Source organism: Cervus elaphus, chromosome 5 (genome assembly GCF_910594005.1).
Source record: "Cervus elaphus chromosome 5, mCerEla1.1, whole genome shotgun sequence".
Classification (NCBI taxonomy): domain Eukaryota; kingdom Metazoa; phylum Chordata; class Mammalia; order Artiodactyla; family Cervidae; genus Cervus; species Cervus elaphus.
In genome coordinates this window covers 123,944,816-123,957,783 of record NC_057819.1, presented here as the reverse complement: position 1 = coordinate 123,957,783, position 12,968 = coordinate 123,944,816, and the positions used below count along the sequence as shown (strand labels likewise).

The window sequence follows — 12,968 nt, the reverse complement described above, 5'->3', positions numbered from 1 at the left end:
CTTCCTTCAGGGTGATTTGTATTTTATTCAATGCCTGAATATGCCAAGGGCTTTGTTTTTACCTTTGTTTACCAGTAGTGTGACTGCTAGTGTCAGTTTTAGAAGTTTGGTAGGAGGGACTATTGGGATTGTCAGCATAGTTCTTCTTGGGGGGTCCAGGAGCCAGTTTTAGCCCACATACTGCCTTGTCTTGCAGACTGTCTTTCACAGCTTTCTTGATGACTTTCTTAGACTGTCCTGGACAACTTTCGCCACGAAAAACTGGACCGTATCAACCAGCAAATTATCCGTGTCAAAAAGCTTCTGCAGGATATCAATGAGACTCAGTGTCAGTGTCTGGAGGAGCTGTCCCAGAGAAAGGAGTTCATTAGTTGGGTCCAGGAGGCTCTCAGAGGTACAGTCCATCACTGTGGTGGCCAGAAGGCTGGAGAGTTTTTAGATGGTTCATGGGGTGGTCTTCCCAAACTTCTGGGCAGTCACTCCCTCGATCATGTTCTGCATTTTTTACATTCAAACTTTTTAAATTGAAATGTATTTTACACATAAGGGCTTCCCTCATAGCTCAGTTGGTAAAGAATCTGCCTGCAATTGCAGGAGAACCCGGTTCAATTCCTGGGTTGGGAATATCTGCTAGAGAAAGGATAGGCCAGCCACTCCAGTATTCCTGGGTTTCCCTTGTGGCTCAGCTGGTAAAAAATCCACCTGCAATGTGGGAGACCAGGGTTTGATCCCTAGATTGTGAAGATCCCCTGGAGAAGGGACAGACTACTCACTCCAGTATGCTGGCCTGGAGAATTCCATGGACTGTATAGTCCATGGGATCGCAAAGAATCGGACACGATTGAGCGGCTTTCACTTCACTATTTTCCTTGTAGCATTACGTAAACTTAAGATACATGACACATTGCTTTAATACATTTATATCTTATAATATGATTGCCATTGTAACTATAATTAGCCCTCCATCACCTCCTATAATTCTCCTTTTATTTTAGTGATTGGAATAATTAAAATCTAGTCTCTTAGCAAGTTTTCATCTGTATTCATTAGGTAAATGTGCAAGGTGTGCCTAGGTTTGTAGGTAGAATTTATATCAAGATAGTATCACTCATTTGCTGGTGTAAAAGCCATTTCCTTGGCTACTTTTTTCCCCTCTCACTCTGGATGCATGCTGTGAACAGCAGGTGATCATTTTTTAAAAATTATGTCCCTTTAGCTTTTTCTTTTGGTTGATTTTTTTTTTTTTTTACTAGAAGCCAAGGCAGCCTTGTCTTCTAGATGTATTTGCATCTACTTATTATTGCACACAGGCTTGGCAGTCTTTTTAGCTATGTGGCTTGGGCGATTTTGGCAGAATTAATGTATGGAGCGAAGAAGGAGGCAGGAAAGAAGGAAGGTATATGGCCCTGCTGTCCAGGAACAGGGGATGGGCTGCGTGTTCATCTCATCCCAGCTTCACTGCTTCGTTTGATTAGTAAGCAGCCGTTGATTGTAGATGACTGTCAACATGTTATTTACCAGCTAAGCTTACTTTTGATAATGAAATGGCAATATTACATGGATTACATGAAATAAGACACAAAACAACTCCATGCAATGCCCAGACATTGGTGTTGTTCAGTAAGGTCAGGTCTTGTTCAGTAGTATCAACATAAATGACTTGGCTTCCTTGGTGGCTCAGTGGTAAAGAATCTGCCTGCCAAGCAGGAGAGTCAGATTCGATCCCTGGGTCGGGAAGATCCCTGGAGAAGGAAATGGCGACACACTCCAGTATTCTTGCCTGGGAAATCCCATGGACAGAGGGGCCTGGCAGGCTAGTCCATGGGCTTGCAAAAGAGTTGGATACGACTTAGCCACTAAACAACAACATAAATGGCAAAAGAAAAAGTGCCCAAGTTCTTATTGAAGCAGAGTGGGAAAACCCTAAAAGTCCACTATCCAGGTATAGCATCAGTAAGGAGCACTGTTCCAGATTGGGGGCTCCTGGCATCAGAGGGTGGCCCTGCATTCATCTACCCCTCCTGCCCCAGGCATCACCGAGCTGAAGGTGTTCGTGGACCTGGCCTCCATCTCTGCGGGGGAGAACGACATTGACGTGGACCGGGTGGCTTGCTTCCACGATGCTGTGCAGGGTTACGCGCCCCTGCTCTATGAGCTGGACACAAGTGCGGGTTTTGATGAGTTCATGCAACACCTGAGAGAGCTGTGGAAGGCTCTGGATAATGACCACAACCTGCCCACGAAACTGGTGAGTCTTATTTCTGGCTCCAGAGCAGGTTAAGTTTAGTGAAGCATCACTTAGAAACACTAGCGGCACGACTGCACACCCACATGGCAGGCTTTTAATGCAGCCTTTTAAAAGGATGTTTGAAAACAGTTTTTCTTCCCATATGGAAGCACTTTCTCTGTCCTATTGTTAGAAAACTGGATATAAAACTGCATGTAAATAAGAGTGATCTCTCTGGTGGAAATATATGGGAAAAAAGATTGAAAGGAAATGTGCTAAAATGTTACCAGTGGTTTTCTCTGAATGGAGGTAATTGTTAGTTAATATGCTATACATTTCGGTATTTTTCCATACTTTCCGCAATTGGCACAGATTCATTTTTAATCAGAAAAGAAAACATTTCCATGTACATAAATCAGCTGTACCAGGGTTCCAGTAAGCCTGTAGTTCATAACTTGCCCAACAGGATGGCTGAGGCCCCTCCGGGGTGAGGGAGGGAACAGGAACGGCAGGAGCACACACAGCTCACATGCTTGTTTCAGTCAGCACTACCCCGGTTAGGGCCCGGCTGACAGCCGCCTTCTCACAGAGAGCTGAGTTCATGCCTCTCGCTCCCCATCCACGGATCCAGGGCACTGGGTGGGAACACAGGGGAACAGTCCATTGTAGCAACAGCGCGTGACCCAGGAGGGAGAGCCAAAGCCCGTGGCAGTGGTGGGCAGCAGATGAGGGAGGCCTCCCCTGTGGGTGACAGCATTCTGGGCCAGAGAAGGGGAGGCGTTTGTCCCTGGGAGGCAGAGGTGGGGAGAGTGGCAGGAAGAAGATCACGCCTAAGCTTCAGCCCATTTTCTCTCCTTCTGTCCTGACAGCGTGACTCTGCCCGGAACCTCGAGTGGCTGAAGACAGTGAAGGAGAGTCATGGGTCTGTGGAGCTCTCGTCCCTGTCCCTGGCGACAGCGATCAACAGCAGAGGCATCTATGTGATCAAGGCTCCCACGCATGGCCAAAAGGTGAGCCTCACGTCGCAGGCACAGCTGCAGGAGGCTCTTAGGGCTGCTGTCGTCGGGGGGTTTCTGCCTCCCCAAATCGACCTCTGACTGTGCCCTGTTCCACAGATTTCCCCAGACACAGTTGTTCGTTTAATCCTTCCCGAGGGCCAGGGAGGCCACGAGGAGAAGCGAGAGTACTCTTTAGAAGAGCTGAAAGAACTTTTGAACAAATTGATGCTGATGTCTGGCAAGAAAGAACACAACAATGCTGAAGTCGTAGAGGTATTTTCCGAGGTAAGGATTTGTATCTACGTTGGAGCAAGTGTCCTAATCCCATCTGTTTGGGCTGAGCACTCTCACTGCTGAGGTGCCTGGAAAGTCAGAAGGGATTGAGTTTGTCTTTAATTCATAGGCATCACTCTGCTCTTAAAACTGTGGGGAGTAGAGCCAGTGGGTCTTGCAGAGTGCATGTATTTCGAATTCATGACCCAAAGAGATGTCCATTTGCTCCGTAAATCAGCAAGCATCCCCAAATACTTAAAGATGTAGTTGGACATTGTTCATCAAAATCCACAGTAACCACAATGGTAAAGGCATATTGGTTTATGTAACAGTCTCTCCTTTTGGTAATGAGTTTTTACTCTGTAAAGTTCATTTGTACTTTATAAATGATATCCTTTATCTTCACAACATATTGCTTCCTGAGAAAGAGATTATGGAAATAAGAAAGGGAGACCTTCCATGATCAATCTCATGCTTGAGATCCCACGGTGAACCATGGAGGGCCATGAACCCCAGCCCTTCAAATTATAACTCTGTTTGTGTTATTCTAGACTACATGTCCTCTCTCTGCAGGTGTTCTGCAACGTTCAGAGGCTTGTCCAGTCGTTTATAAACCTTTACTCTGCTGGAAACTTGCTGTTCAGGGCCTGGTCAGCCGAGGTGTACTGCACCCCCCTAAAGGGTGTCTCCATCCGGCTGGACTTCTGTCTGAGGCTAGTGGGCCCACTGGTGGAGGGCGGGCCAGTCGTCCAGCTGCTGGAAGCCCTCTGCCGGCAGCTGGAGGACTTCTTGGGCCACTGGGAGAGATTCGTGGCAGAGAAGCGAGCTGAGCACTTTTACCTCAACTACTACACCGCTGAGCAGCTGGTTTACCTGAGCTCGGAGCTCGGGGGGCAGACGCCCAGCGCCGCTGCCCTCACTATGCTGTCCTTCATCAAAGGCAGCTGCACCCCGGGGGATGTCTCGGAGGCCTGCAGGGGGCCCGGCGGAAGGGCCAGCAGCCACCAGGAGAGTACAGTGGTGGAAGACTTGCCACTGCTGCTCTTCTCTGAGCCCAGACTGGTGGACAAGCTGAGGGTCATCATGAAATGCTCGATGACATGCATGAGTGCCTTCCTGCCTCACTGCCTGGACCTGGACGCCCTTGGCCGCTGTCTGGCCCACCTGGCGAGGATGGCTGGACCCCCTGTGCAGCGGGAGCTCCCCCACGGCCTACAGGAGGGCCAGCCCAACCTCATCGTCTGTGGCCACTCTGAGGTGCTGCCAGCCGCCCTGGCCATCTACATGCGGACCCGACACCAGCCCCTACCCACCTACGATGAAGTGCTGCTCTGCACCCCAGAAACCACGTTCGAGGAGGTGGCATTGCTCCTGCGTCGCTGCCTGACCCCAGGCTCCCAGGGACTCGGGGTCTATAGCCTGCTGTATGCGGACCAGCTGAGCTACGAGGTGGCCTGCCGGGCAGAGGCGCTCTTCCGGAGGCTGTGCATGCAGCCCCACCGGACGCACTACCGGCTCGTGATGGTCTGTGACTGTGAACGGGAGCACTGCTACCTCCCCTCGGCCTTCAGCCAGCACAAGGTGCTCGTCACCCCCCAGGCGCCCCTCAAGGACATCCAGGCCTACCTGGCTCACCACTTCCGAGTCCCGGAAGAGACCCCGTCAGCTGCCGCCGTGTTCCAGGACCGCATGTGTATTGGGATCGTAGCCTCGGAGAGAGCGGGCGTAGGTAATAATGGCTGCTGAGTCCCCGGTCCCAGGGACCATCTGATGGCCCTTCCTTGTCCAGTGGGGAGTGAGGTGAGCTCAGATAAGCCCTTCTGCAGGTGGGGAACTGAGTCTCTGGAGGATTGACTCACCTGAAGTTATCGATCAGGCCCCGCACTGGAGCGGGACACTTTTTTCACCTGGTCCCAGCTTGGCTGAGCCATCTTCCTCCTTTAAACTGGCTTCTCTGCTGTTTTTTCTCTTTCTCTCTTTTTTAAGTCCATTGACTACTTTGGGGTTGATGTGGGTTCTGAGCAGGACAAGGTATATTTCCTGTGTCTTGAGAAGAAACAGATGCCTCCACCTTCAGTCGCCATCGTGATTTCCATTCTGTTGACTGCATCCCTTTATTGGTACTCCCTTCTGTCCAGCGACACTCGCTCCCCTCCCATGAAGCGAGCTCTGCTGTCCTGACCTCATTCTCAGACTTCCATCCTTATCCCAGGAAGCAGCAGGGCTATTGGGTGGGGAACAGCAAGGAAATTTGATGGCTCAAGTATGTATTCTTTAAGCTGATGTTAGGTTGCATCAGTTTTGAATTTTGTACAAAGAGAAGTGATTTTCTGGACATTCTCATTCTTGATCTTCAGCCCTGGCATCTAATTTTCATATGTTCATGTCAACAGGAAGGTCTCTCTTTGTGAAGAGGTTGCACAGCCAGCTGAAAATGCAGTTTAATGGAGCAGAAGTGCCTCAAAAAGTTATTCGATTGATGGACCCTCAGGTGGATGAGAATGAAGTCCTGGGGTCCCTTCTGCCTTTCCTGGATGCGCAGTATCAGAGGAGACCCATAATATTCCACTTTGACGTGACCTCTTCAGTAAGTCGAACTTCCCTGATAGTTCAGACGGTAAAGAAACTGCCTGCAATGCAGGAGACCCAGGTTTAATCCCTGGTCAGGAAGATCCCCTGGAGAAAGGAATGGCTACCCACTGCAGTATTTTTGGAATTCTGGAGAATTCCATGGACAGAGGAGCCTGACAGGGTATATATAGTCCATGGGGTCGCAAAGAGTCAGACACAACTGAGCGACTAACATTTTCACTTTCACTTTCACTTCAGTAAGTTGCCCCCAGGTTCTAGCTGAGTGGCTGGGTAGAGAAAGACACAGCTTCCACATCCTGCCCTACCCTATCCCCAGTATAAAGAATTTCTTTTTTCTACATGCATTGATACTCAGTGTCATTGTAAAATAGAGCAGAATAAGAAAGCCCTTAGGGTTGGGAGGACTGCTCTCTTCTGTGTAAGTATTTACAGAACAACATGATTGTATCCTTAGGTGCGGACTGGTATTTGGGTATTTCTCTTCAAACTCCTCATTCTCCAGCACTTAATGGATATAAATGGGAAGATGTGGCTTCGGAACCCCTGCCACTTATATATCATTGAAATCCTAGAAAGGAATTCAACATTGCCACGAAGGCCTTCGAAGCTGGTGTGTATCAGGGTACTCTCATGCTGCTGTGGGGGCAGGGGCTTTTATTCATGTTTATGATTCCCCACTTTTGCCTTAGCAGAGTAACTGAGTGCAGTGTTAGTAAAGAAGAATCTTTAAACTTATTTTTAAATAATGCATGGAATACAAAGATTCTTTTATTAATGAATAGTACCTTAGATTTGTTCTCTTTGGGGTGAGTGCTGTGTGTTTGGGTTAAATGCCAGTGGTGATTGGAATGCAGGAACTTCACTCGCTAGGAGAAGCACCATCTTTCTTAATGACAGCCAACATGGGAAAGAGAATTCCGTTATATCAATTTCTTAACTGAAGGGAGTTTTATGCTCGTATGCACAGACAAACACGCGTGTATGTGCTTGATGGAGAGATTTAGTTCCAAGAGGCTGAGTAGAAAAGGGCTTTGTTATTTACAGTGCAGCTCACACCATGCCTGAATGTGCAGAAGGTAACACCTCATGCAAAGAGTTATCTACAGAAATCCCTTCATGAAAAGTGGTTTTTCATAGAGGTCCATGCAGTCTAGACCATGTTGAGGATTAAAACACAAAAGCACTTTTTGGGAAATTCAGCCATAACTCATTTCATTTGTGTCTCTCCTTTCCAGAATGCACTTGTCCCCCAGTTCAATTTTCTAGACATCTTCCCCAAAGTGACCTGCAGACCTCCCAAAGAAGTGATCAACATGGAGCTGGATCCTCAGCAGAGTTACAAAGAGCCAGGAATGGATCAGAGAGCATTCCATAGTGAAATATTCCAGAGACCTTACCAATATTTAAGACGGTTCCATCAGAAAGAAAACCTAGACACATTCCAGTACCAAAAAGGTTCTGTTGAGGGCAGCCCTGGTGAATGCATCCAGCACCTCCTGATTTACTGCGGGGTGATAAACCCGTCCTGGTCAGAACTTCAGAACTTTGCTCGGTTCCTGAACTACCAGCTCCAAGATTGTGAGGCCTCTGTCTTCTGTAATCCCACCTTTGTTGGAGACACATTGGTGGGTTTCAAGAACTTTGTGGTCACCTTCATGATCTTCATGGCCCGAGATTTTGCCACACCTACACTTCCCACATCTGACCAAAGTCCCGGGAAGTACACGTTCACTATGGATGGGGTCAAAGAAGAAGACCTCGCCCCTTTCACTCTCCGGAAGAGGTGGGAGTCGGAGCCCCACCCATATGTTTTTTTCAACAGTGACCACACATCCATGACGTTCATAGGTTTCCATTTCCATTCCAACCAGAACGGTGGTGTTGATGCCATAGACCGCTTGAGTGGGAAGGTAATCAAGAAGGATGTTATGACAGTGCAACTGTACCAGGGGCTGTTGCTTCAGAGGGTGCCCTTCAACATTGACTTTGACCAGCTGCCCAGACATGAGAAACTTGAAAAACTGTGCCTGGCATTGGGTATCCAGTGCACCACAGACCCTGATGAAACATACGAGCTTACAACAGATAATATGCTTAAGATCCTTGCCATTGAGATGCGTTTCCGGTGTGGCATCCCCGTCATCATCATGGGAGAAACCGGCTGTGGGAAAACCAGACTCATTAAATTCCTTAGTGACCTGCGGCGTCAGGGTGCTGATGCTGAAACCGTGAAGTTGGTCAAGGTCCACGGAGGAACAACTGCCGACATGATCTACTCCAAGGTCAGGGAAGCTGAAGAGCTGGCCCACATCAATAAGGCCCAGTATCAGTTGGACACTATCTTGTTCTTTGATGAAGCCAACACCACGGAGGCCATAAGCTGCATCAAAGAGGTCCTGTGCGACCACACAGTGGGTGGCCAGCCCCTGGCTAAGGATTCTGGCTTGCATATCATTGCAGCCTGCAACCCTTACCGGAAGCACACCCAGGAGATGATCTGCCGTCTGGAGTCAGCCGGATTGGGGTACAGGGTTAGTGCAGAAGAGACGACCGAGAGGCTTGGCTCCATCCCCCTGAGGCAGCTGGTGTACCGTGTCCACGCTCTGCCGCCGAGCCTGATCCCCCTGGTGTGGGACTTTGGACAATTGAATGACTCTGCAGAAAAACTCTACATCCATCAGATTGTCCAGAGACTGGTGAAGTCCATCGTGATGGTGCAGAGTGAGACTCATGTAATCACGGAAGTGCTTTCTGCCTCTCAGGGTTTCATGAGGAAAAGACAAAATGAGTGCAGCTTTGTCAGCCTCAGGGATGTAGAACGCTGTGTGAAAGTTTTCAAATGGTTTTACGACCACAGTGAGATGCTCTTGTCTAAGTTGGATTCCTTTCTCTCTAAGACTGGGGTCATCCAAAACGACTTTGAGAGAGATCCTGTCCTCTGGTCCCTGGTTCTGGCCGTCGGGGTCTGTTACCACGCCTCTGTAGAGGAGAAGGAATCTTATCGGACAGCTATTTGCAGCTTCTTTCCAGCACCGTATAATGACAGCAGGGTTATCCTGGATGAGATAATGCAAACCCAGGATCTTTTTCTGCATGGTGTGTCTCTGAGGAAAACGATCGCCAGGAACTTGGCTTTGAAGGAGAACGTCTTCATGATGGTTATCTGCATCGAGCTCAAGATTCCTCTCTTCCTGGTGGGCAAGCCCGGCAGCTCCAAATCTCTCGCCAAGACCATCGTGGCAGATGCCATGCAAGGCCAGGCTGCACACTCGGACCTCTTCCGGCACCTGAAGGAGGTCCATTTGGTGTCATTCCAGTGTAGTCCACATTCCACCCCACAAGGCATCATAGGCACCTTCAAGCAGTGTGCCCGTTTCCAGCAGGGGAAGGACCTCGAGCGGTATGTCTCCGTGGTGGTGTTAGATGAGGTTGGACTAGCAGAAGACTCACCCAAAATGCCCCTGAAGGCACTGCACCCATTGCTGGAAGATGGATGCATTGAAGATGATCCTGCCCCCCACAAAAAAGTTGGCTTCATAGGCATTTCCAACTGGGCCTTGGATCCCGCCAAGATGAACCGGGGTATATTTGTGTCACGTGGCAGCCCCAGCGAAAGAGAGCTCATTGAGAGTGCCAGGGGGATTTGTGCTTCAGAGCGCCTCGTCCAAGAAAGAATCCGAGGATACTTCACATCCTTTGCCAAAGCCTACGAAACAGTGTGTAAGAGGCAGGACAAGGAATTCTTTGGGCTTCGTGATTACTACAGCCTCATCAAAATGGTCTTTGCTGCAGCCAAAGCTTCTAATAAGGAGCCTTCCCCTCAAGACATCGCACAAGCTGTCCTTCGGAACTTCAGTGGCAAAGACGACATTCGTGCCCTGGACATCTTTTCAGCCAATTTACCCGAGGCAAAATACACAGAGGAAGTCAGCACCATGCAGCTGATCCGCCAGAACTTATACGGCCATCTTCAGACAATGCATGGCAGAGAGCTGGATGACTCCGAGTCCCGCTACCTGCTTGTGCTGACCAGAAATTACGTGGCCCTACAGATCCTCCAGCAGGCATTCTTCATTACAGACCAACCAGAGATTATTTTTGGATCCAGTTTTCCCAAAGATCAAGAGTACAACCAGATCTGCCGAAATATCAACCGAGTAAAGATCTGCATGGAAACCGGCAAGATGGTGGTGCTGCTCAACCTGCAGAACCTCTATGAGAGCCTCTACGACGCACTCAATCAATACTATGTCTACCTTGGCGGTCAGAAGTACGTGGACCTGGGTCTGGGGACCCATCGGGTCAAATGTCGAGTTCACCCAGACTTCCGCTTGATAGTCATTGAGGAGAAAGATGTCGTCTACAAACATTTTCCCATCCCCCTCATTAACCGGCTGGAGAAGCACTATCTGGACATCAACACCGTTTTGGAGAAATGGCAGAAGAATATCGTGGAAGAGCTCAAGGTGTGGGTGGAGAAGTTTATAGATGTGAAAGCAGAGCAGTTTCTCGCCAGACCCAAATACAGCCCTTCTGACGTCTTCATTGGGTACCACTCAGACACATGTGCCTCGGTGGTGCTCCAGGTCGTAGAGCAGGTCAGGCCCAAGGTCTTGACTGATGAACTTTACCAGAAAGTCTCTGCGCAGGCCAAGTCAGTGCTGCTGGATTGTGCCACCCCTGATGCTGTGGTCCGGCTGAATGCTTCCTCACTCGGCCAGTTCACTGCACAGTCCCTGTCAGAAGAATACCATCACAGGCAGCAGCATAACTCCTTTGCAGACTTCCTCCGGGCTCACCTTTGCACGATGGATTCAGAACACCATGCCATCTTCACAGAGGTTATTATCTTTCTGTATTTTACCCTTTTCCTCTTTCACCTCTGGGTCCTTGACTTCCTAGCATCAAGAATTCAAGATTCTTTGCAAGTCAGTGTATGAAAGTTTAGTCACTCAGTTGTGTCCGACTCTTTGCAACCACATGGACTGTAACCTACCAGGCTCCTCTGTCCATGGGATTTTCCAGGCAAGAGTACTGGAGTGGGTTGCCATTTCCTTCTCCAGAGGATCTTCCTGACACAGGGACTGAACCCAGATCTCCCACATTGCAGGCAGATGCTTTACCATCTGAGCCACCAGGGAAGTCCTAAGTCAGTGTATCGGAACCATAAATGTTGAGACTTTTGGTTCCTCTGCGTGGTAAGGGCAAGGAGACCTACATATCTTGACGGTTAGTGTTACCAGGTGTTGAGTGCCCATTTTTGGCAGTGCTGTGTACAGTTCTCCGTTCATCCAGGGAAATACCATGTTTGAGTACTGCTCTGAGGACTGCGGATATAAAGATGAGGTGGCACAGGGCTTGTCCCTGGTCAGCATACAGTGTAAGGGTGAAAGACACACATGAATGGGTACTGTTGACATCTTATGATAGTGTTATCCACAGAGGCAAAGAGGAGCAGCACAGATCAGATTGAGGTCACGACTCATCTTTAAGAGGTGACCATCAAGCTGATTGTGAAGAATGGTTTGGAAAGTATTATAAGCAGAGGGTCCTACTTGAGCAAGGATGTCAAGGTTTAAAAAATCCAGTCTTTGCAGGAAACCAGGAATTAATTACTGATGAAGCCTAAAGCTCAAGGCCCTAAGTTCTGAGAGATGGGAGTGAGATATAGCCAGACAAACTTCATGGAGGGTCTTTTCAGTGGCACCAAGGAGCTTTGCTTTCCTGTGTAAGGGGAGTGATGGAGAAATGTGTGTGGAAATATGTCCCACGTCCTGAGAGAGGAAGGGGGAAAAATCTGATAAAAGACTCACAGATAAGATATACCAGTAGTGAGGCTGCAGTACCAGTTCAGTCAAAGGATGGATGGGTGGAATTGAGACATAGTGAGGATTCATACTGGCAGAGATAAAGATTGATTTTGTACAGGGGCTCTGGGAGATGGAGGAGGCTAAGGATGGCTCTATGGTTTCTTCCTTGGTTGACCAGAAGTTTGGTTAATCACATCTCTGTTGTTGTTCAGTCAGCAAGTTGTGTCTGCCTTTGTGACCCCATGGACTAAAGCATGCCAGGCTTCCCTGTCTCTCACCATCTCCTGGAGTTTGCCCAACTTTGTGTCCATTGCATCGGTGATGCCATCCAACCATCTCATCCTCTGCTGTCCCCTTCTGCTTCTGCCTTCAATCTTTCTCAGCATCAGGGTCTTTTCCAGTGAATCGGCTGTTCGCATCAGATGGCCAACGTATTGGTGCTTCAGCTTCAGCATCAGTCCTTCCAATTAGTATTCAGGGTTGATTTCCTTTAAAATTGACTGATTTGATCTCCTTGCTGTCCAAGGGACTCTCAGAGTCTTCTCTAGGCACCACAGTTTGAAAACATCAATTCTAAAGCACTCTGCCTTCTTTATGGTCCCGCTCTCACAACCATACGTGACTACTGGAAAGACCATAGTTTTAACTATACAGACCTTTGTTGGCAAAGTGATGTCTTTGCTTTTTAATACACTGTCTAGGTTTGTCATAGCTTTCCTGCCAATGACAAACCAGTTATGAGCAACAAGTCTGGTGGAGGCAATGATGAATTCCATTTGGGATGGGCTTTGATGTTCCTGTAACATCTAGGTAGTCTGTCATCAATTGGAGATAGGAATAGGAAGCTCAGTGATAAGGCCAGCCTGGAGATAATGATTCAGGGCCTAGCAGCGTGTCCTTAAAGAGTGTACTGGTTGCACTGTGTGGTGTGATCCAGTAGCAGGGGAGATTTGGTTAACAGCTGTGGCCAAGACGGCCGGCTCCACGGAAAGTTTGAAGTAAGATTGCAAAGGACAAGTGGTATTTGTTCTGAGTGCTAAGGTATCCTCACAAGCAGGGTTCAAAGCA

At 48.6% G+C, this 12,968-nt stretch overlaps 1 protein-coding gene across 1 annotated transcript in view; it reads left to right on the top strand.

Moving 5' to 3' along the window:
• Window positions 1–12,968, top strand: part of LOC122695420 (E3 ubiquitin-protein ligase RNF213-like) — a 112,868-nt gene that overhangs the window by 51,482 nt on the left and 48,418 nt on the right. The window contains exons 20-27 of the mRNA XM_043905278.1: window positions 232–394; window positions 2,031–2,248; window positions 3,097–3,237; window positions 3,343–3,510; window positions 4,072–5,227; window positions 5,892–6,085; window positions 6,545–6,700; window positions 7,326–10,931. Coding sequence (XP_043761213.1) covers window positions 232–394; window positions 2,031–2,248; window positions 3,097–3,237; window positions 3,343–3,510; window positions 4,072–5,227; window positions 5,892–6,085; window positions 6,545–6,700; window positions 7,326–10,931 — 5,802 coding nt within the window. The remainder of the gene's footprint in view (window positions 1–231; window positions 395–2,030; window positions 2,249–3,096; window positions 3,238–3,342; window positions 3,511–4,071; window positions 5,228–5,891; window positions 6,086–6,544; window positions 6,701–7,325; window positions 10,932–12,968) is intronic.